The sequence below is a fragment of the Nerophis lumbriciformis genome, linkage group LG02, assembly GCF_033978685.3.
Source record: "Nerophis lumbriciformis linkage group LG02, RoL_Nlum_v2.1, whole genome shotgun sequence".
NCBI lineage: Eukaryota > Metazoa > Chordata > Actinopteri > Syngnathiformes > Syngnathidae > Nerophis > Nerophis lumbriciformis.
The window spans coordinates 47,092,316-47,117,856 of NC_084549.2; the positions used below are offsets into that span (position 1 = coordinate 47,092,316).

The 25,541-nt window shown below is 40.4% G+C and overlaps 1 protein-coding gene across 3 annotated transcripts in view; it reads right to left on the bottom strand.

Moving 5' to 3' along the window:
• Nucleotides 1-25,541, bottom strand: part of LOC133608458 (cytosolic purine 5'-nucleotidase-like) — a 121,449-nt gene that overhangs the window by 70,889 nt on the left and 25,019 nt on the right. The window contains exons 3-5 of one of the 3 annotated variants that reach the window (XM_061963701.1): nucleotides 23,749-23,822; nucleotides 23,558-23,675; nucleotides 7,114-7,209 (exon numbers count right to left, since the gene is read on the bottom strand). The exons of 1 other annotated variant lie outside the window; for it this stretch is intronic. In XM_061963701.1, coding sequence (XP_061819685.1) covers nucleotides 7,114-7,209; nucleotides 23,558-23,675; nucleotides 23,749-23,822 — 288 coding nt within the window. Of the gene's footprint in view, nucleotides 1-7,113; nucleotides 7,210-23,557; nucleotides 23,676-23,748; nucleotides 23,823-25,541 lie in introns of those variants that run through there. One more of the 3 variants, XM_061963726.1, reaches the window with a different exon arrangement.

Genomic DNA, 25,541 nt, shown 5'->3' on the forward strand with positions numbered 1-25,541 from the left:
CTAAAAAGCAGCGAATCGTGGTGGAATCATTTCCACAAGGTATGTATGATGATCAGAGTTCTGATGTAACATAGCACGCTAATGTTGATGTGGTTTTATGTAAAAATGTCAGTGTCAAAAGCACAGCAAGTTCAGTGCAGGAAATATCCTTATACTAATGAAAGCAACAACTAGAACTGAACATGAAAATGAACTTGACATCAAATAGAAAGAGGCAACATCACACACAGCAGACCACACACACACACACACACACACACACACACACACACACACACACACACACACACACACACACACACACACACACACACACACTATTACTATCTACGAGGGAACAAATCAATGATTGAAGTGAAAACATTTAGTTCGCAAACCAAACAATACCTTTTGTGGACCAGAAGTGCAACAGCCATGGAATTCAATCTCTTTATTAACCAAAAGTAACACAATCTTGTGAAAACATTCAACAGAGATGCTTGAACTGTCGAAAAAGGACAAACTTCTACTGCTATGCTAATATACACAACAACTGGAAATATGTGATGCATTACCTTGTAATTGTATTTTATGCATGTTCAAAATAAACTGAACTGAACTGAACTGAACTGAACTGAACAAGTGAGCTGTTGCTCTCTGGGCACTGACATCACACGTCACGAGGCAACGGGCACTACCTTTTAAAGACACACTCACGCACACTCTACCAAAATATGATACTCTTGCATAAGCCAGATATATATATTTTTTAATAACGCATTACCGGTAATTACTTTCCATAGTAATTAATTCAATTAATGAAAGAGTAATTCCTTTAGTAATTCAATTACTTGTTGGTAAAGTAACGAGAACCTATAATTGATTACTTTTTTAAATTAATTTTCCACCACTAAGATGGGTGAATGAAAAAAAGTCTGCGTTTATCCACTTGACTTACTGAAACTATAGAACTCTCAAAGTTTTACTTAATTATTTATTTGCATACAACATTGAATACTCCATTTTATTTATAGAGGTATTCTATTCAAGACAGAAGTTTTAAGTTTTCACTATTCATTTCAATGCTGGAGATATTTATTTATTTGCATGCAATGTGCAGTGTTCTATTTTTTTTTGAATAGAAGTATTTTATTCAAGATTGTTAATTTAGTTCTTTGAAAATTATTCCATTAAATATACAATTTATATCTGGTCTAAAAAGAACAACATTATTCAAATTAGAATTTTGCTAAGCGTAAGATGGAGTGTAATTTTAATATACCACTTTTTCATCAAATAAAAAAAACTGTATTGAATGATCTCTGTCATTTGTATTCAATGGGTTTTTTAAAAAGTACAGAAAAAAAAATCGGAAAAAATCATAAATCAAGTTTTTTGTAAAAAAATTTGGGGATTTTATTTTTAGGCAATATCGCCCAGACCAAGCACAAACCCACCTATACTCATGTTACCTACAACTCCTCCAACCCACACACAAACGTTGCTCCCCAAGCTCGTTATACTAACTCCTACAAGGACAGTAAGAAGAAGAAAAAAAAAGAAGAGGGAGAAATTGTGGGTACAAGACAAAAACAAGAACACCCCCTACCCCCCAAAAGAATTAAAAAAAACAAGAACATAAAACCGAAACCAAAAATATATATTTTTTTAAATTAATAAATACATATATATATACAGTATATCACATTGTAGCCCATATATCGTGATGTAATTGCCATCACAAAGATATATATATATATACCGTATTTTCCGCACTATAAGGCGCACCGGATTATTAGCCGCACCTTCTATGAATTACATATTTCATAATTTTGTCCACCAATAAGCCGCCCCGGACTATAAGCCGCGCCTACGCTGCGCTAAAGTGAATGTCAAAAAAACGCTGCGCTAAAGTGAATGTCAAAAAAACAGTCAGATAGTTCAGTCAAACTTTAATAATATATTGAAAACCAGCGTTCTAACAACTCTGTCCCAAAATGTACAAATGTGCAATCACAAACATAGTAAAATTCAAAATGGTGTAGAGCAATAGCAACATACCGGTAATGTTGCTCGAACGTTAATGTCACAACACACAAAATAAACATAGCGCTCACTTTCTGAAGTTATTCTTCATTCGTACCGGTAAATCCTTCGAATTCTTCGTCTTCGGTGTCCGAATTGAAAAGTTGCGCAAGCGTGGGTTCCAAAACGTCTCTTCGAAGTCATCGGATTCAGTGTCGCTGTTGTTGTGCAGCAGTTCTGTGAATCCTGCCTTCCGGAAAGCTCGGACCACAGTTGTGACCGAAATATCTGCCCAGGCATTTACAATCCACTGGCAGATGTTGGCGTATGTCGTCCGGCGCTGTCTGCCCGTTTTAGTGAAGGTGTGTTCGCCTTCGGTCATCCATTTTTCCCACGCCGTTCGCACTCGTGATTTGAATGCCCTGTTGACACCAATATCCAGCGGTTGGAGTTCTTTGGTTAATCCACCCGGAATGACGGCGAGTGTTGTATTTGTGTGCTTCACTTGTTTTTTGACACCATCTGTGATGTGGGCGCGCATAGAGTCGTATATCAACATGGACGGAGCAGCGTGAAAAAAGCCACCCGGCCTCTTCGCGTAAACTTCCCTTAACCACTCGCTCATCTTTTCTTCATCCATCCATCCCTTCGAGTTAGCTTTTATGATGACGCCGGCTGGAAAGGTCTCTTTTGGCAAGGTCTTCCTTTTGAATATCACCATGGGAGGAAGTTTCTGGCCATTAGCATGGCAAGCTAGAACCACAGTGAAGGACGACTTCTCATTCCCTGTGGTGCGAATATTCACCGTACGTGCTCCCGTTGTATCAACAGTGCGGTTCACAGGAATATCAAAAGTCAGTGGAACCTCGTCCATGTTGATAATGTTCTCTGGCCGGATCTTTTTTTCCGCTATCTTCTTTTTACAATATGCACGGAAAGTAGCCAGCTTTTCTTTAAAGTCGTTAGGCAGTTGCTGTGAAATAGTGGTCCGTGTGCGGATGGAGAGATTGCGTCTTTTCATAAACCGGAAACACCAAGAAGCACCACCTTTAAAATCATCCAGGTGAAGTTCGCTTGCTAGCGTTGTTGCCTTCATTCGAATAGTGATGGTGCTGACACTTCTGCTTGCTGCTCTCTGCTCAACAACCCACTGTTCGAGTTCGTCCTCCAACTGTTGCCATCGTGCTTTGTTCCCTCGGAAACTCTGTTTTGTCTTCTTTACCTGGCGCAGGTCATCTTCTTGCTTCCTCCACCTACGCACCATTGATTCATTTATGTTATATTCTCTTGCTGCTGCTCTATTTCCGTGTTCTTCGGCATGACTTATTGCCTTAAGTTTAAATTCTGCGTTATAAGCGTGTCGTTTAGTAGGAGCCATTTTGTAGTCTGGTCTTTACAGATGTAGACACACAAAGGAAATGAAACGAAATATCCGCGCGCTTCTTTTTCTTCCGGGGGCGGGCGGTAGCGCTTCCTGTTCTATGGGGGCGGGTGCTTACCTTGGCGGTTGCTTGCGTAGAAGAAGAAGCACTTCCTGTTCTACCGGGAAAAAAGATGGCGGCTGTTTACCGAAGTTGCGAGATCGAAACTTTATGAAAATGAATCGTAATAAAGCGCACCGGGTTATAAGGCGCACTGTTAGCTTTTGAGAAAATTTGTGGTTTTTAGGTGCGCCTTATAGTGCGGAAAATACGGTATATATATATATATATATATATATATATATATATATATATATTATATATATTAGGGGTGTAAAAATGTATCACTACATCCCAATAACTGATTTTTACTTTAGAGATATGAATACATCGTTTGGCGAGCCTCTGGATCGATCTCTATGTAATATAGATCGGTCAGTGTCCGGTTAGAAATTAATGAATCAGTTGCTTGCAGATCTGTTACAAAATATGGCCGCTCCAATCTTACGAGACTTCTGTGATGGCGTAATACGACAACAGAGCAACATGGCAGACAGTAATTCTGTTTGACTTACCGAAAAAAACAATCACAGACCAATCCATAAATTTATGTGCCTAAATCTAGCCAACCACAGAAGGCAACACACAGTGTAAACCAATCAGAAGCAAATAAGACGGGCTTTGCGTCTTTATTTTTTATACACACCTCAGCGCAGTATTTTCAACTTGGCGACTTTCTCGCTAAATCTAGTATCTTTCCAACTCCTCTTAGTGATTTAGTGACTCAAAAGCGACTAGCGCCAAATCTAGCATCTTTTTGGATGTTTGGAGAAATGAAAGCACATATCACTAATGTCCTCAATGTACAAGCAGTGCTGCTGTGAGACTTTCTTCTCAGCTGGGCCCCTGTCTACTGAATGTCTGCTCTTAGACAGCTTGTTTTGAAAACATATTTCGTTGTACTTTTAAGTAGTTTGTCTGTGAACATCACGTCTTTTGATCAAGTTTGATACGCTAACATTTAAAGATGTAGAACAAAGAAAAAAACAACTAGACTAAAAATCGACAGAAGAAAATTGATTTACAGTTATAATCATAATTTGTATTTTCTAACTCACACATCTTCTTTTATTTTCTTTAAGTTTATGGATTTGAATGCCTTGAAGTTGATAGTTCAATTATTTGCTGGTAATTAGTACAAGAACCGCCTGTTTTTTATGTGTCTATTAAAAAAATAGACACATGACATTGTTCTGACATGATACATGATACGTTTAATTTTCTTTTCACCATGCAAACTTCTATCTGCATCAAATCGTATCGCATCGAATTGTAATGCTTTAAAATGTATTGTTAGTGAATTGGAGGGTAACCCATGTATCGAGATTCATATCGGATCGCCATTTAAGGTAGAGATGCACACCCCTAATAAATATAAATATAAACAAAAGCACACACACACGCACACACACACACGTACACACATATTGTAAATATTATCTTCGCAACTTGGGTTGCAGACGACCGCACCATAACACCAACTCACCTTTTGTATAAGGGATCCTATACTTATTTCGCCCCATCAAATACAAATGTACAAACTCCGTTTCCGTATGAGTTGGGAAATTGTGTTAGATGTAAATATAAACGGAATACAATGATTTGCAAATCCTTTTCAACCCATATTCAATTGAATGCACTACAAAGACAAGATATTTGATGTTCAAACTCATAAACTTTTTGTTTTGCAAATAATAATTAACTTAGAATTTTATGGCTGCAACACGTGCCAAAGCAGTTGGGAAAGGGCATGTTCACCACTGTGTTACATGGCCTTTCCTTTTAACAACACTCAGTAAACGTTTGGGAACTGAGGAGACACATTTTTTAAGCTTCTCAGGTGGAATTCTTTCCCATTCTTGCTTGATGTACAGCTTAAGTTGTTCAACAGTCCAGGGTCTCCGTTGTGGTATTTTAGGCTTCATAACGCGCCACACATTTTCAATGGGAGACAGGTCTGTACTACAGGCAGGCCAGTCTAGTACCCGCACTCTTTTACTATGAAGCCACGTTGATGTAACACGTGGCTTGGCATTGTCTTGCTGAAATAAGCAGGGGCGTCCATGGTAACGTTGCTTGGATGGCAACATATGTTGCTCCAAAACCTGTATGTACCTTTCAGCATTAATGGCGCTTTCACAGATGTGTAAGTTACCCATGTCTTGGGCACTAATACACACCCATACCATCACAGATGCCGGCTTTTCAACTTTGCGCCTAAAACAATCCGGATGGTTCTTTTCCTTTTTGGTCCGGAGGACACGACGTCCACAGTTTCCAAAAACAATTTGAAATGTGGACTTGTCAGACCACAGAACACTTTTCCACTTTGTGTCAGTCCATCTTAGATGAGCTCAGGCCCAGCGAAGCCGACGGCGTTTCTGGGTGTTGTTGATAAACGGTTTTTGCCTTGCATAGGAGAGTTTTAACTTGCACTTACAGATGTAGCGACCAACTGTAGTTACTGACAGTGGGTTTCTGAAGTGTTCCTGAGCCCATGTGGTGATATCCTTTACACACTGATGTCGCTTGTTGATGCAGTACAGCCTGAGGGATCGAAGGTCACGGGCTTAGCTGCTTACGTGCAGTGATTTCTCCAGATTCTCTGAACCCTATGATGATATTACGGACCGTAGATGGTGAAATCCCTAAATTCCTTGCAATAGCTGGTTGAGAAAAGTTTTTTTAAAACTGTTTAACAATTTGCTCACGCATTTGTTGACAAAGTGGTGACCCTCGCCCCATCCTTGTTTGTGAATGACTGAGCATTTCATGGAATCTACTTTTATACCCAATCATGGCACCCACCTGTTCCCAATTTGCCTGTTCACCTGTGGAATGTTCCAAATAAGTGTTTGATGAGCATTCCTCAACTTTATCAGTATTTATTGCCACCTTTCCCAACTTCTTTGTCACGTGTTGCTGGCATCAAATTCTAAAGTTAATGATTATTTGCAAAAAAAAAATGTTTATCAGTTTGAACATCAAATATGTTGTCTTTGTAACATCCATCCATCCATCCATCTTCTTCCGCTTATCCGAGGTCGGGTCGCGGGGGCAGCAGCCTAAGCAGGGAAGCTCAGACTTCCCTCTCCCCAGCCACTTCGTCCAGCTCTTCCCGGGAGATCCCGAGGCGTTCCCAGGCCAGCCTGGAGACATAGTCTTCCCAACGTGTCCTGGGTCTTCCCCGTGGCCTCCTACCGGTCGGTCGTGCCCAAAACACCTCCCGAGGGAGGCGTTCGGGTGGCTTTGTAACATATTCAACTGAATATGGGTTGAAAAGGATTGCAAATCATTGTATTCCGTTTATATTTACATCTAACACAATTTCCCAACTCATATGGAAACAGGGTTTGTATTTTCCAACCTTATTTCATGTTTTTTTTTTTTTTACATAATTTCTTTGTTAAAAGCCACCATAAAAATTATGGATTGTTCACATCTTTGTAAGGGTACACAAAAAATCAGCAGGGGATCAAATACTTATTTTCCACATCCAGTACATACATAGATCACAGCAGTAAATATTGCACTGTGTTGTTTTGGTAATATGATGCATAGTAGGATTGAACAAAGACGTGTAAAAACAATGAGACAGAAAAACAATACCTCAGAAGAAAAAACTCACCCTCTTAAGAAGTTGAACCCGTGTACACAAACTAGGATGTTCCCATACGCATCCACTTTAAGCAGGTTGCCATGCATTGTGTCAAAGACCAGGCCTCTGAGGAACAGACAGAAGTGAATGTTAACAGAGTGACTGAGGAAATGTATTGCTTACAACACTGTTGCTTGCAATACTGTTAACTAATATTGTAAGCAGACAAGTATCTGAGAGAGTAGTTAAAAGACAAAAACACCTCACAGGTTGTCAACTGGCATCTGCACTACATAATTATCAAACAGCAGTCAGGACCTAAATCCTGGACTTAAAATGTCCACATCGCCAACTTACAGTTTTCAGTGTTCTGTGTCTTTTTTGACTTTCTCAGTCTTTTTCTTCTTTTGGCCAGTTCGTGGCATGGCTTATTCTTGGTAATTCTGCCACTAAGTCCTGCATCCTGAAGTTTCATATTTACCGGTACTAAAGATGCTGGTGTTTACAGTTCCTATTAATTGAGCTGCCACTTGACAACATGTAAGGTGTCTTTTTCTTAAACTACTCTCAGATATTGTCTTCCTCTCCTTTATTTTAGTCCTCGTTTAGAGCCAGTTTGAAAGATTTAGTTAACAGTATGGTGATAGAGTTGAAGTTCCGAGACAGTTTATTTTATGAATAAATAACCTCCCTACCTAAGCATAACATTACAGTACCTTAAGGAAAAATGCAGATACTTCAGATACTAAACAAAACAAATTTGTATAATGGTTACAAATTTCAGCTGTGACTTATTCGCAAAAGAGTTTTCTAACGATTAATTATGGAATGATTAACTTGGATTAGCATTTATTATTCCCCCAAAAATGAGACTTACAGACTCCAGTGAGACGAATATATGTTTTTTTCCTTCTTTATTGTGCATTTTCGGCCGGTGCGACGTATACTCCGGAGCGACTTATAGTCCAAAAAATACGGTACATACATACATGTATATATACATACATGTATATATATACACATAAATGTATATATACATACATGTATATATACACATACATGTGTATATATATATACATACATGTGTATATATATATATATATATATATATATATATATATATATATATACACACACATACATACATAGATACAAACATACATGTATATATATACATACATGTATATATACATATATACATACATGTATATATACATATATACATACATGTATATATATAGAGAGAGATTATATATACATATATATGTATGTATATATATATATATATACACACATATATATATATACATATACACATATATACATACATGTATATATACATGTATATATATACATATATGTATATACACATATATACATACAATACTGTATATATACATCCATCCATCCATCCATCTTCTTCCGCTTATCCGAGGTCGGGTCGCGGGGGCAGCAGCCTAAGCAAGGAAGCCCAGACTTCCCTCTCCCCAGCCACTTTGTCCAGCTCTTCCTGTGGGACCCCGAGGCGTTCCCAGGCCAGCCGGGAGACATAGTCTTCCCAACGTGTCCTGGGTCTTCCCCGCGGCCTCCTACCGGTCGGACGTGCCCTAAACACCTCCCTAGGGAGGCGTTCGGGTGGCATCCTGACCAGATGCCCGAACCACCTCATCTGGCTCCTCTCAATGTGGAGGAGCAGCGGCTTTACTTTGAGCTCCCCCCGGATGGCAGAGCTTCTCACCCTATCTCTAAGGGAGAGCCCCGCCACCCGGCGGAGGAAACTCATTTCGGCCGCTTGTACCCGTGATCTTGTCCTTTCGGTCATAACCCAAAGCTCATGACCATAGGTGAGGATGGGAACGTAGATCGACCGGCAAATTGAGAGCTTTGCCTTCCGGCTCAGCTCCTTCTTCACCACAACGGATCGATACAGCGTCCGCATTACTGAAGACGCCGCACTGATCCGCCTGTCGATCTCACGATCCACTCTTCCCCCACTCGTGAACAAGACTCCGAGGTACTTAAACTCCTCCACTTGGGGCAAGATCTCCTCCCCAACCCGGAGATGGCACTCCACCCTTTTCCGGGCGAGAACCATGGACTCGGACTTGGAGGTGCTGATTCTCATCCCAGTCGCTTCACACTCGGCTGCGAACCGATCCAGTGAGAGCTGAAGATCCTGGCCAGATGAAGCCATCAGGACCACATCATCTGCAAAAAGCAGAGACCTAATCCTGCAGCCACCAAACCAGACCCCCTCAACGCCTTGACTGCGCCTAGAAATTCTGTCCATAAAAGTTATGAACAGAATCGGTGACAAAGGGCAGCCTTGGCGGAGTCCAACCCTCACTGGAAACGTGTCCGACTTACTGCCAGCAATGCGGACCAAGCTCTGGCACTGAGCATACAGGGAGCGGACTGCCACAATCAGACAGTCCGATACCCCATACTCCCTGAGCACTCCCCACAGGACTTCCCGAGGGACACGGTCGAATGCCTTCTCCAAGTCCACAAAACACATGTAGACTGGTTGGGCAAACTCCCATGCACCCTCAAGGACCCTGCCAAGAGTATAGAGCTGGTCCACAGTTCCACGACCAGGACGAAAACCACACTGTTCCTCCTGAATCCGAGGTTCGACTATCCGGCGTAGCCTCCTCTCCAGTACACCTGAATAGACCTTACCGGGAAGGCTGAGGAGTGTGATCCCACGATAGTTAGAGCACACCCTCCGGTTCCCCTTCTTAAAGAGAGGAACCACCACCCCGGTCTGCCAATCCAGAGGTACTGCCCCCGATGTCCACGCGATGCTGCAGAGTCTTGTCAACCAAGACAGCCCCACAGCATCCAGAGCCTTAAGGAACTCCGGGCGGATCTCATCTACCCCCGGGGCCTTGCCACCGAGGAGCTTTTTAACTACCTCAGCAACCTCAGCCCCAGAAATAGGAGAGCCCACCACAGACTCCCCAGGCACTGCTTCCTCATAGGAAGACGTGTTGGTGGGATTGAGGAGGTCTTCGAAGTATTCCCTCCACCGATCCACAACATCCGCAGTCGAGGTCAGCAGAACACCATCCTCGCCATACACGGTGTTGATAGTGCACTGCTTTCCCTTCCTGAGGCGGCGGATGGTGGTCCAGAATTGCTTCGAAGCCGTCCGGAAGTCGTTTTCCATGGCTTCCCCGAACTCCTCCCATGTCCGAGTTTTTGCCTCTGCGACCGCTGAAGCCGCACACCGCTTGGCCTGTCGGTACCTGTCCGCTGCCTCGGTAGTCCTATGAGCCAAAAGAACCCGATAGGACTCCTTCTTCAGCTTGACGGCATCCCTCACCGCCGGTGTCCACCAACGGGTTCTAGGATTACCGCCACGACAAGCACCAACTACCTTGCGGCCACAGCTCCAATCAGCCGCCCTCGACAATAGAGGCGGCTGATTGGAGCGGCGGCTAATATATATACATACGTGTGTATATATATATATATATATATATACATACGTGTGTATATATATATATATATATATATATATATATATACATGTATATATATATATACATCCGGACCAAAGGGGAAGCGAACCATCCAGACTGTTATCGACGCAAAGTTCAAAAGCCAGCATCTGTGATGGTATGGGGGTGTATTAGTGGCTAAGGCATGGGTAAATTACACATCTGTGAAGGCACCATTAATGCTGAAAGGTACATACAGGTTTTGGAACAACATACGCTGCCACATAAGCGCCGTCTTTTTCATGGACGCCCCTGCTTATTTCAGCAAGACAATGCCAAGCCACATTCAGCACGTGTTACAACAGCATGGCTTTGTAAAAAAAGAGTGCGTGTACTTTCCTGGCCCGCCTGCAGTTCAGACCTGTCTCCCATCGAAAATGTGTGGCGCATTATGAAGCGTAAAATACGACAGCGGAGACCCCGGACTGTTGAACGACTGAAGTTCTACATAAAACAAGAATGGGAAAGAATTCCACTTTCAAAGCTTCACAATTAAGTTTTTTCAGTTCCCAATCGTTTATTGAGTGTTGTTAAAAGAAAAGGTGATGTAACACAGTGGTGAACATGCCCTTTCCTAACTACTTTGGCACGTGTTGCAGCCATGAAATTCTAAGTTAATTATTATTTGCAAAAAAAAAAAAGTTTATGAGTTTGAACATCAAATATCTTGTCTTTGTAGTGCATTCAATTGAATATGGGTTGAAAAGGATTTGCAAATCATTGTATTCCGTTTATATTTACATCCAACACAATTTCCCAACTCATATGGAAACGGGGTTTGTACATGTATATATATATACATACATGTATATATATATATATATATATATATATATGTACTGTCGGAGGCAGATATTTACATATATCCGAATTTAAGTTGTACTTCTTCCATTTCTTTGTCATATTTGAAAACAGCTCGTCTTTTCCACTTCTTCTCTTGATGCTCTGTCAGCAAGCAAACTCTGTGTGTTAACCTTGAGTTCTTTGGAATGTATTATGGCTAGGGAGACGTTGTGCTTTTGTTATGGCTAGGGAGGTGGAAGGGAAGAGAGTTTTTTGGCGTTGGGAAGGGAGACCATTTTGGGTGTGCGGGATAGAAGGTTCTATAGTTAGACTGGTCTCAAAATGTGTATTGGAAAAGCTTTTAAAATATACATTTAAAAATACCTATTCTGTCTCTGGTGGTATTATTTCATCTCAGCTTTAAGTGTCGTAAAGAGCTTGAGAGCGATTTGTGACTTGAATTCCCTGGGAGGAACAACTGGTCCAAAACGCAACAATTTGGGGACTCGTCCGGGCGACACGCTGAGAATTGGACACCTCTTACACTCTTCTGGACAGACTCACTAGTGGCCAAACAAAAACAAGGTAAGCAGAGCCTTTTTCTAAAATCTGCTTTAGGAGTCTGTCTTGAAGTATGTAAGTCAAACACTGTTTGTACCCCAGACACAGAGTGGACATTTTGATAGATTGGTTGCATTTTGCCTTGTCCGTCATTGCATATGGTGGCCAACTCATGTCATTGCGTCTTAAATCTTTCACCTGTGACTAGAAGGGTTGGAGGTTCAAGTCCTTTCGTATGTTATATTATTGGGTTAGAGTCCGTTTGAATAATACGATAAAGTTGGAGGTTAAAGTCCTTTTGTATGTTATATTCTTGGGTTAGAGTCCGTTTGAATAATACAATAAAGTTGGAGGTTCAAGTCCTTTTGTATGTTATATTCTTGGGTTAGAGTCCGTTTGAATAATACGATAAAGATAGATTACCGTGACGGGCTGCTTCACTGACGAGTAAGCAAATAGTCGGGTGTGGCTCGCCCTGGGGGTTTGGTCTCCCCTAAAAGAGTTCTGGGTTCAAGTCATTTTGTATGATACAATAAAGAGCACAGGTGAAGCTTGAGAAAAAATAGACGAGATGGCCACGGAATGTGATGGCGGTGGGGGGGGGGGGGGAAGTGTGATAAATGTACTGTTGTCAACAATGAAATTGGCAGGTAGAGTTTAAAAAAAAAAAAAAAAAAAGGAGAACGTTTGAAAAATAAGGGTTAAGAGGGAGTTTACAATACTCGAAAAGTCGTGAACTTTAACGTTTGTAAATAAAGAAAAGAAAGTTAGAGAAGAATAAGATAAAATGGACGGGCTGTCGCACTTCTGCGAAACTATTCAAACGACCCACCCAGACTTTGACTAAGCCACCGCCCTATGACGTAAAGCCGGAAGCGTCTTTGTACTCATTGTTGACAGTCACAGGAGGAGCCCTGGTGGTGGAAACAGAAACTAAGCTCTCTGGTCCACTCCCTTCTCGGGTGCCAAGAGAGGGAGGTACTCACACGCCCTCTCTAAGACATCGGCACGTCTGACCATTTTCCTCCGGCAGATGGCAACCTCGCGCGTGCATACCAGACATTGTTGACACATAAAGCTGCTATTAGGGGCCACTTTCAGAATAAACATTTTGCCGTCACAGACATGCAAGCCATTGTTGACCTTGCTTTCCCACCTGTACCTCAGGGAGGGAACCTTTGGCTAAACACTTTAAACAAAGCTAACCCTGATATACACGGTGCCAAAAACAACACAGGGCAGGGACATCTTATTCATCACATGCAAAATTGGACAGAGCAGGATGGTGGTAGAGTAACAAGGAAACAACTACTTAAATTACAGATCGCTGAAGATGAAAAGTTAAAAGAACCAAAAGGTCAAAGATCAGCTAGCGTATATTCAGCAGTGGGTGACCTTGCTTTTGAGTCCCAGCAGGTGGAGGACACCAGACGTGTGACCAGACGGTTGGACTCGGGTGGTGGACACGGTGCTTTAAGGCCAAGACAGGGTGAAAACGGTTTCATCTGTGACCAGCCGGGTCACTGGCAACGTGAATGTCCTAACTCCTCTGAACGAGACAGGCTCCCAATTGCAGCCAAAACATCATACAGGCATGGCAAAGGACGCCCAAGGCAGAAGCCCCAGCAGGAAATACAGACAGGCCCCCTGCTGGACATAAGTGTCAACGGACAATGTTATCAGTTTGTGATTGACACTGGTGCCACCCACTCATTTCTGAATGCAGAGGTACCAAAGAAACTGTGTGCTTCCTTTTTGAAGGTCGAAGGCTTCGCTGAGGTCACAAGAATGTTACCGGTCACCAAACCTCTTCCGGTTCAGATTGCTGGACTCTCGCTGAAGCACCCCTTCGTGGTTGACCTGCACACACCTTGCCTAATTGGTAATGACCTCCTTTACAGACTGTACCCTGACATTCAATATCGCACAGAAGGAACCTTCCTGGTGTTACCTGACGGCTCAACCACCAAGCTGCGACACCACTACCAAAGCTCCTCCATAAGCTCCTACCACAGCCTGAAACACCAGAAATGGCTGACATCTCCAACTGCTCTATCAGTGAAAACCCTGGCTGACTGAGATGCTTCCGTGTGTACCGCCACCCGACTCACCTCATGTTCATGCCAGGAGGCCTTTGACTCCTTTATATTTATATATGTTGGAACTCAAGGTGTGGCTGCTCATGTTGACATATCTTTGCTACAACTAGCATAGTATAAGATGGACACAATTGCTGTCCCACATTGTTCCCTTGCTCTTTGCCCCGCCTACAAAACCAAAGACTTAGGTCCAATGATAAAACACGGCGTAGCGGCCACTCATTGCAATGACACCCAAAACCACATTTTCACATAGCTATGGGCTGCACTTTGGACACCCCGGCTGTAGGCTACGAGGAGCTAGCAGCTACACAACAGCTGAGCTAAAACGACACATTACATTTAAGCATATCAAAAAATATATCTGCTTATTACATACACACAGTCACCATGACAGAAGTCTGATAGAAAGTATTCAGTAACAAACGTGTCCGCATCATTCGACTTTCTACAACATGAGCTTGACTTAATTTGTTATTGTGGCCACCAGGCGTGGTGAAATGTCAAATTACTATTGCGAAAAGCATCCGCCATAAGGTTAGTGTTTTTCTAGTATTTGTGTCGATATAAATATAGGCATATTTTGAAGCTTTCACCATATTGAATAAGGTACATAAAATTTAGGATTTAGTTGAGTTTGAGTTATTTCTGATTTCGCTAAGGGTCCCCTACCCTAATACCACCCTCCAGTGGTCCACAGAGACTGAAATGACTTTCATTGACCTCAAACATGACATGTCCTCCGCCCCTGCTCTTGCTGTACTTGACTATTAGCTGACCTTTTTCTTAGATGTTTCTGAAAGTGATAGTATTACTGACAGTCTCTTTTTCAGAAACAGAAGGGGGAGGAGGTGAGGGTGGATTCAGACATTTGGATTCAAACTCCGTACAACAAAATAGCTTTAACAATATTCCTGTGGGGAAGAAGTTATAACTAAATTGTTGTAAGTTTGTAAATTTAACTTGAAAATAACAATTTTGCACATCGATAGTAGTTTAGTAAATCAATTTGGAATATGGAGGAGGTGAGGGTGAACCGTGTATAGTTTTTGACTTCATTGATTTAATCAATCCGGTGAAAGGGAAAAGATACTTGCTGACTTGTGTTGACAATCACAGTGGTTGGCCGGAAGCAACCCCAACCTCAAAAGAGGATGCAAAATCAGTAATTAAATGGCTTGTGAATGACCTAATTCCCCGACATGGTTTCCCCAAAAAGATTAGGTCAGACAAAAGCACCCATTTTGAAATTACTCACTTAGCCTTGGTCGAAAATGCTCTTGGACTAGAACACAGGTTCGGTTTGGGGTTACCATCTTAAAGTTAAAGTTAAAGTACCAATGATTGTCACACACACACTAGGTATGGCGAAATTATTCTCTGCATTTAACCCATCACCCTTGATCACCCCCTGGGAGGTGAGGGGAGCAGTGGGCAGCACCGGTGGCCGCGCCCGGGAATCATTTTTGGTGATTTAACCCCCAATTCCAACCCTTGATGCTGAGTGCCAAGCAGGGAGGTAATGGGTCCCATTTTTTTTTTATAGTCTTTGGTATGACTCGGCCGGGGTTTGAACCCACAACCTACCGATCTCAGGGCGGACACTCTAACCACTAGGCCACTGAGTAGGTATCTTCAGTCCCAAGGTAAGGTTGAAAGGATGAACCAGAATATCAAAAACGAATTGGCTAAAATCTGTGCACAGACCAAATTGAATTGGATTGACATGTTGCAATTAGCGTTAATGATCATTCGAATGTCCGTGAATAAAACTGTTTTACCGCCCTTTGAGTTTTTCACCCTATGAACTGCATACAGGTCAGCCCCTTCCCAGGATCAACACCCCCCTGGAAGAAGGAATCAGCGTAAAACCAAAATGGTATTTTACACAAAATGCAGAATTTGTGTGCCAGTTCTTCTGTACAGATTCGAGGATGACAGCCCGCCACTCCAGATTCCCTTCCGTCCACTGAGAGGGTCAAGATCAAGGTCATCAAACGCAAGTTTACGGAGCCCAGGTCGTGGTACGGACGTCCCACGCCCTTCGACTAGCTGGTACAGGGGACACCTGGTACCACCTCTACCTCCGCACTCCCGCGGAGGAGCCTGCCACGGAAGGGGCCCAAAAGACGACGCTGAGAGACACCTCTCTCCGTTGAGCTGCCGTCTACCGTCGTGTAGATCTTCCAGATTTTCTACCTACAATACTCTGATCAACTTCAATATTGTATACCATTGATTGTGAGACCAGTCTATATGCTAGATGTTTCTTAGTTTTTCTTGCTTGCTTTCAGCATACTATTTGTGTCGTTACATTAAGTGAAAAGTTTGATGTTTATCCCTGTCTCGTTACCTGAATTACTCTGATTTTGATTTCTGAAAGGCAGGATGTTATACCCAGTAGGATTCCCTGACGGACTGGTGTTTGGGCTTGCTCTACTGACCTTGTGTCTCAATTCTTCCTTCCCGACGACAGTGACTGACAAGTGTCTTAGAACGTACGGCGGACTTAAAATAGACTTGGTCAAGGGGGACAGCAAGACTTACTTTTCTGACCTGTGTAATGTGATTAAGTGTGAGGGGAAAATTAGTTCTTACCGTGCTAGTAACCTCTATCTTTGTTACGACTCAAACCTGAACTATTGGTGTCGGATGCGGACAACATACTCTGGTAAGTGGTGCCCCTTATGGAAGCAGGTAACCCACAACACAGGGCCCTTAGACTACCATGACCCTTAATATGCCAACATACCTCCACAATTCAAAGTTATTCTGAGAGGGATGACCTTTCAGAGGAACTTTGATCGGTCCCAGCACCCCCTTTCCCCTACAATTGCCAGAACAGGTGTTATACCTAGACTAGTCCCTTTTATGTTGTTTTGGGGGTTGACCAGACAGGTACAGACCCTAAAGGAATTATTAAAATTAATGTCCTTGAGAGGGCGTTAACTACCTCTGCCCCCTTGAAGACCTGGTAGCTTTGAGCAGGTGCAGGCAACCTGTGGCTTAGGTGGATGACTAGCATGGCTAAGAGCCAAGACCTGGGTGACTGTGTTGCTTGTTCCGCTGGACGTCCTTTTCCCCACACTTACCCCCCCCCCTTTTGAGTTGACTGACAATAATGGCTCAAACTGTCTTATCTCCTTGTTTTCTGAACCCACACCGCCAGGTTGTGATTTGTTGGTTAGTGTGCACACTCCTGTTGACAATTTCACCCAACTTCTTCCCTTTGTGGCCTAAAAGCTGAAATACACGTGTTTTCAATTTACATGACCCCCTTCATCCCCCTACAAATTGGGTGACATTACCCCCTCCTGGTGCACCACCCTGATAGATGGCTCAAGGATAGGCCCTTGGGCACGAGCTGACTTATTCTGGTATTGTGGGGAGCATAGATTGTACATTAGAATCCCGACGTCAGCCGTTGGGCTTTGTGCTATGGTTAGACTGGTGACCCCAGTCACCCTAGACGGTACCAAATTAACACCCCCTGGAACTCCTGTTTCAGCGGCCTCTAACTTCCCGCAGAGGACGCCATGTTTTATCTCGGAGGAGTGTAACGGGCTCCTTTGATTTGATGAGAAACCCTGAGGGTGTTTACTTTGATGCAATTGGACAACCAAGGAGGGTCCCACCACAACATAAATTGTGGTGTGAATCCTGTGCAGGTTTCGAGAACCTTCCTATAATTGGTGCTATTTTCCCTGTGACTGCTACTAAAAATGTAGAACGCATTAACTATGTTTTTTATAATCTGTTGAGACTGACCAACCTGACTCGTGATGCTGTTGGGGGGCTTGCTGAACAACCTGGGTTTGCTATGTCACTGAAGGGGGTCAGGCAAAGTGGTGACTTTCGAGAAATGCTAGTTTCCTTCCCTGTATGAGTGACGACATTGACATAGATTCCATCCGTTTATCTCCCATGTAACTATGCTTTTAATTTTTACTAGCTTGCTCAAAGAGGGGCGTATTTTAGAAGTGTTGTACTAGTGATAAAGATCTTTTTAGAAGATCTGAAGGGGGAATTGTCGGAGGCAGATATTTACATATATCCGAATTTAAGTTGTACTTCTTCCATTTCTTTGTCATATTTGAAAACAGCTCGTCTTTTCCACTTCTTCTCTTGATGCTCTGTCAGCAAGCAAACTCTGTGTGTTAACCTTGAGTTCTTTGGAATGTATTATGGCTAGGGAGACGTTGTGCTTTTGTTATGGCTAGGGAGGTGGAAGGGAAGAGAGTTTTTTGGCGTTGGGAAGGGAGACCATTTTGGGTGTGCGGGATAGAAGGTTCTATAGTTAGACTGGTCTCAAAATGTGTATTGGAAAAGCTTTTAAAATATACATTTAAAAATACCTATTCTGTCTCTGGTGGTATTATTTCATCTCAGCTTTAAGTGTCGTAAAGAGCTTGGGAGCGATTTGTGACTTGAATTCCCTGGGAGGAACAACTGGTCCAAAACGCAACAGTACATACATGTATATATATACATATATACATACATGTATATATATATATATATATATATATATATATATATATATATATATATATATATATATATATATATATATATATATATATATATATAAATATAAATTAATATATATATAACAATATATATATATATATATATATATATAAATTAATATATATATAACAATATATATATAACTATATATATATATATATATATATATATATATACACATATATATACATGTATGTATATATGTATATATATACATGTATGTACATATATATATACATGTATGTATATATATACATGTACAAACCCCGTTTCCATATGAGTTGGGAAATTGTGTTAGATGTAAATATAAACGGAATACAATGATTTGCAAATCATTTTCAACCCATATTCAGTTCAATATGCTACAAAGACAACATATTTGATGTTCAAACTGATAAAATTTTGAGTTTGAACATCAAATATCTTGTCTTTGTAGTGCATTCAATTGAATATGGGTTGAAAAGGATTTGCAAATCATTGTATTCCGTTTATATTTACATCTAACACAATTTCCCAACTCATATGGAAACGGGGTTTGTACATGTATATATATACATACATGTATATATATATATATGTACATACATGTATATATATATATATACATATATACATACATGTATATATATATATATATATATAACAATTAATATATATATAACAATATATATATATATATATATATATATATATATACATATATATACATGTATGTATATATGTATATACATACATGTATGTACATATATATATACATGTATGTATATATATACATGTACAAACCCCGTTTCCATATGAGTTGGGAAATTGTGTTAGATGTAAATATAAACGGAATACAATGATTTGCAAATCTTTTTCAACCCATATTCAGTTCAATATGCTACAAAGACAACATATTTGATGTTCAAACTGATAACATTTTGAGTTTGAACATCAAATATCTTGTCTTTGTAGTGCATTCAATTGAATATGGTTTGAAAAGGATTTGCAAATCATTGTATTCCGTTTATATTTACATCTAACACAATTTCCCAACTCATATGGAAACGGGGTTTGTACATGTATATATATACATACATGTATATATATATATGTACATACATGTATATATATATACATATATATACATGTATATATATATATATATATAACAATTAATATATATATAACAATATATATATATATACATATATATACATGTATGTATATATGTATATATATACATGTATGTACATATATATATACATGTATGTATATATATACATGTACAAACCCCGTTTCCATATGAGTTGGGAAATTGTGTTAGATGTAAATACAAACGGAATACAATGATTTGCAAATCATTTTCAACCCATATTCAGTTCAATATGCTACAAAGACAACATATTTGATGTTCAAACTGATAAAGTTTTGAGTTTGAACATCAAATATCTTGTCTTTGTAGTGCATTCAATTCAATATGGGTTGAAAAGGATTTGCAAATCATTGTATTCCGTTTATATTTACATCTAACACAATTTCTCAACTCATATGGAAACGGGGTTTGTACATACATACATACATACATATATATATATATACACACATACATACACATACATACATACATACATATATATATATACATACATACATACATACCAGTGGCGGGCGGTGCGTTTCCCATCTAGGCCTTCAGTGATGTCCGACTTCAATGATTACCTCTCAAAATACCGTAATTGATGTCACCACATAAAAGATGCTGACGAGGCGTGTTGGCTGAGTTCTTAAAGTTTACTCCACATCGTGCTCATCAAAAACATCCCGCTGCTACATTCAACCTAAACGGGGCTACTGCGCATGCTCTTCACTACTGTGGCATGCTGGGTAATGGAGTTCTTATGTTACCTAGCTTATAACATCACAATATATATCTGCCTTAGGCCATCTAGAAGGCCTTACTGACAACAACCCATGATCTGATTGGCTATCGCAACTGTCTGTCACTGTATGTGCCCGTTCACTTACAGCAGTGGTCCCCAACCATCGGGCCGCGGCCCGGTACCGGTCCGTGGATCGATTGGTACCGGGCCGCACAAAAATAAAAATTAAATTAAATTTTTTTTTTTTTTTAATTAAATCAACATAACAACCTTCTCATTCGCACGAAAGGGTTGTTTCTTTCTGTTATTCATATTTCTGGTTCCTACATTATATATCAATATACCCCGGTCAAATTTTTAAGCGTTGACCGGTCCGCAGTTACAAAAAGGTTGGGGACCACTGACTTACTGACTTACAGCGCACGGACGCCCGCGTTGTTGTTTCTGAAGGCTCAGGCAGATTCTGTACAGCATAGCAACATAAGCTAGCTGAATTCTGATTGGATAAAAACTCTATAACCTAAAATCAACAGCGCTGGAATGAGCATAATATGACATGAAGAGAATATGAATACTTTTAGATATTTAGGGAAAGTAAATAAAAAAATACTTTTATCTTTAATTATGATCATGATTTCTGGTTATGTTAGTCCCGCAGAGAAAGCCTTGCTTGATTGGAACACATACTTGTTGGTCACAAAAAACATTCATGAAGTTTGGTTCTTTTATGAATTTATTATGGGTCTACTGAAAATGTGACCAAATCTGCTGGGTCAAAAGTATACATACAGCAATGTTAATATTTGGTTACATGTCCCTTGGCAAGTTTCACTGCAATAAGGCGCTTTTGGTAGCCATCAACAAGCTTCTGGCAAGCTTCTGGTTGAATTTTTGACCACTCCTCTTGACAAAATTTTGCTAAATTTGTTGGTTTTCTGACATGGACTTGTTTCTTCAGCATTGTCCACACGTCGGGAAGGCCATTCTAAAACCTCAATTCTAGCCTGATTTAGCCATTCCTTTACCACTTTTGACGTGTGTTTGGGGTCATTGTCCTGTTGGAACACCGAATTGCGCCCAAAAACCAACCTCTGGGCTGATTATTTTAGGTTGTCCTGAAGAATTTGGAGGTAATCGTTCTTTTTCACTGTCCCATTTAAAGCACCAGTTCCATTGGCAGCAAAGCAGATTTGGTCACATTTTCAGTAGACCCATAACAAATTCATAAAACAACCAAACTTCATGAATGTTTTTTGTGACCAACAAGCATGTGTTCCAATCACTCTGTCATAAATGTTGTAGAAATGATTGGAAACTCAAGACAGCCATGACATTATGTTCTTAACAAGTGTATGTAAACTTTTGATTGCGACTATATACAGTATATATATATATATATATATATATATATATATACACACACACACACACACACACACACACACACACACACACACACACACACACACACACACACACAGGTATATATATTATACATATATATATATATATATATATATATATATATATATATATAGGGCAGCACGGTGGAAGAGGGGTTAGTGCATCTGCCTCACAATACGAAGGTCCTGAGTAATCTTGGGTTCAATCCCAGGCTCGGGATCTTTCTGTGTGGAGTTTGCATGTTCTCCCCGTGACTGCGTGGGTTCCCTCCGGGTACTCCGGCTTCCTCCCACCTCCAAAGACATGCACCTGGGGATAGGTTGATTGGAAACACTAAATTGGCCCTAGTGTGTGGATGTGAGTGTGAATGTTGTCTGTCTATCTGTGTTGGCCCTGCGATGAGGTGGCGACTTGTCCAGGGTGTACCCCGCCTTCCGCCCCATTGTAGCTGAGATAGGCTCCAGCGCCCCCCCGCGACCCCAAAAGGGAATAAGCGGTAGAAAATGGATGGATGGATGGAGATATATATATATATATATATATATATATATATATATATATATATATATATATATATATATATATATATATATATACAGTATATATACACACATTTCCCTCCAAGCTTTGAACCCTGCACTTTGTAGAATAATTTGTGCATTTTTCAGGGTTCACAAGCTTCACATGCCGCAAATAAATGTAGCCTCCTCACATCCAGGGAGCAAAGAATCTAGAAAACAGCTCACCAGTCGATTCATGTCAAAAAAGACACATAAGCTTGTGATCACGGCGCCACTTTTAATAGTTAATCTGTGTTAGCGCTTATAAAAACAGTACTACTAATACTTGGTTTATATTCAAGTCACGAACATGTAAATGGGGCAGCAAGTTGGCTCAGGGGTTATAGTGTGTGTGCCTCACAATAAGAAGGTCCTGGGTTCAATCCCGGGCTCAGGGTCTTTCTGTGTTTGAGTTTGCATGTTCTCCTCGTGACTGCGTGGATCCTTCCGGGTACTTCGGCTTCCTCCCACCTCTAAAGACATGCACCTCGGGATTGGTTGATTGGCAACACTAAATTGTGTGAATGTGAGCGTGAATGCTGTCTGCCTGTGTTGACCCTGCGATTAGGTGGCGACTTGTCCAGGGTGTTGGCGGGGTCTTTGGATGGCTATTTATTGGATTTTATGTGCGAAATAGAGGATCTCTATTCTACAGCTCTGCTGTAAGCGGACTTTTATTTACTGTGAAAAAACACACACACACACACACACACACACACACACACACACACACACACACACACACACACACACACACACACACACACACACACACACACACACACACACACACACACACAACTTCAAGCACACTTGTGAACTGAAAACCATTTCAGGTGACTCCCTCTTGAAGCTCATCGAGAGAATGCCAAGAGTGTGCAAAGAAGTAATCAGAGCAAAGAGTGGCTATTTTGAAGAGAGTAGAGTATAAAACATGTTTTCAGTTATTTCACCTTTTTTTGTTAAGTACATAACTCCACATGTGTTCATTCATAGTTTTGATGCCTTCAGTGACAATCTACAATGTAAATAAATAGTCATGAAAATAAATAAATAAATAAATAGATAAACATATATATATATATATATATATTTATATATATAACCTACTCCCAACCCATTTATGTATGTATGTAAAATATTAAAACAACCCAGGTGAGTGAACTAACCGAGTAGGGAAGGAGGGGTCATAGACAAAGTTGAGCAGTTCCTGTGGATATCCAATGGACACGAGACGCTGCACTGTCAAGTCGAAGCCAAGTGACTCATATTCAGGAGATTTATACACTTTAAAGAACACAAAAAGAGGTAAGTGGTACAATATACAGAAAGCGTACATGCAGCCTCATGCTAAACTTACCTGCTAGAGTGTAATCCATATCAAAACCAAAACACTTGATCTTCTCCATTGCTAAACTTCGGTTGACAAAAACTCTGAAATGGCAAAACAATGTTTCCTTTCGGGATGAGCAAGAGTAAATGTACATGATCAGGTTAAAAATAGGCATGTATTAACAATACTCTATATGCAGTTTATTGGAACTAATGTAATTTTCTGTTCTTCCAGGCAAATAAGGGTCATAGTTTCCACATTTGTTAGTGTTTGGCCAATAAACAGCAACAGAAAGTGACATGTCAAGAACGTCACCTATGTGTCAGGCTGGTTCTAACCTAAAAGTAAGTTTTATATTGTACATGAGTGGTTCTTTACTTGTACTTGTTGTGACAATTTTAGCATTTTAAGTACATTTAATTTCCTGATGCGTGCATAATGTTTGATACCTTGCTTTGCTTTGCGACATATTTTTTTAGATTGGTAACTGAATGGTTTGGTATTCCAAGTGAAAAGTAAAAGATGGTTCCTTGTCTGATACATGATGTAATATAGTTAGACAGATATTATATTTTGTACAGCAATGCCTTGGCTTAAAAATGCCCCAGCTAACAAATCTTATTGAATACAAGCTGTCGCCAGGCTGTTACGTTTTGTTACGTGAGCAAAAATTCATGTTAAAAGCCTCCCCAACACTAGCTGGCGTAGTGAAAGTCACAATGAACAAGCGATGCAATGGTACTCGTCCAGTGCAGTAAAAACCCCTCCCCACGACGTAATGTCAAATCACCAGTGAGCCTCTCCACCCTTACAAAGTTGTAAGTGGAGCCCAGAAGAAGAAAAAACTAAGAATTACGGCCAGTACTAGCATATCAATCAATCAAAGTTTACTTATATAGCCCTTAATCACAAATGTCTCAAAGGGCTGCACAAGCCACGACATCCTCAGCTCAGATCCCACATAGAAGTTTAAAGACAACATTTTTAGAACCAGCGACTTCATTCCAAATGCAATTCACTGCTGGCGCTTATTGCGCTGTGTGGATAAATTCTGCCCACAATGAGGACTTGTAGGCACAGAATGTCTTTTTAAGTGAACAACTGGTCCAGACTGGGAGAATAAACTTACCCCCTAAGTTAATCAGAAGGAAATAAAAAATGTTTACATCGAAATATTTTTGAATCACAGTTTTTTATGTACAGTATCTGTTTGCTTTGATTCCTTCAGGTATAGTATGAAGTAAAAATTTCTACAGCCACTTTTTGTTCAAATGATGGGTAAAAACTTTTTGTTCCAAAAGATCATGAAACTTTTTTTATTAGTTACTCTCATCAAATTATTAAGCAACATAATATAAATCAGAGTTATTTTCTTATCGATCTAAATGCTTAATCGTTGCAGCCCGACTGATGTATACAAGTAATTAAGGCATAAGAGGCAATTTACCACTTGAAAGTGTTGTTTAGTGACTAATAGTTAAATTGAAAGAAAAGTCTTAAATTAATCACTACACCGGTGAAACTTTCACAAGCAAAATAAAGAAAAAATATATGTAAAGAACTTCCAGAGGACAAAAGTTGTTCTCTTCACACCAAAAAAGCAAAAATCTATGGCCCAAAAAGCAAGGTACGGACCGACATTTAGGTTATCTACACCGTTGCACCCCTACAGTGAACCCCGTAACCCCTGTAAGATCAAATCAACGTATGGAGTCTCTTTCACGAGGAGAACGAAATACCTTTGTTTTTCCAACCATGGAAAGGTAGTGAGTGTGAAATGTCAACTATTTCTCCTAAAATACACACTGAGGCTATAAATA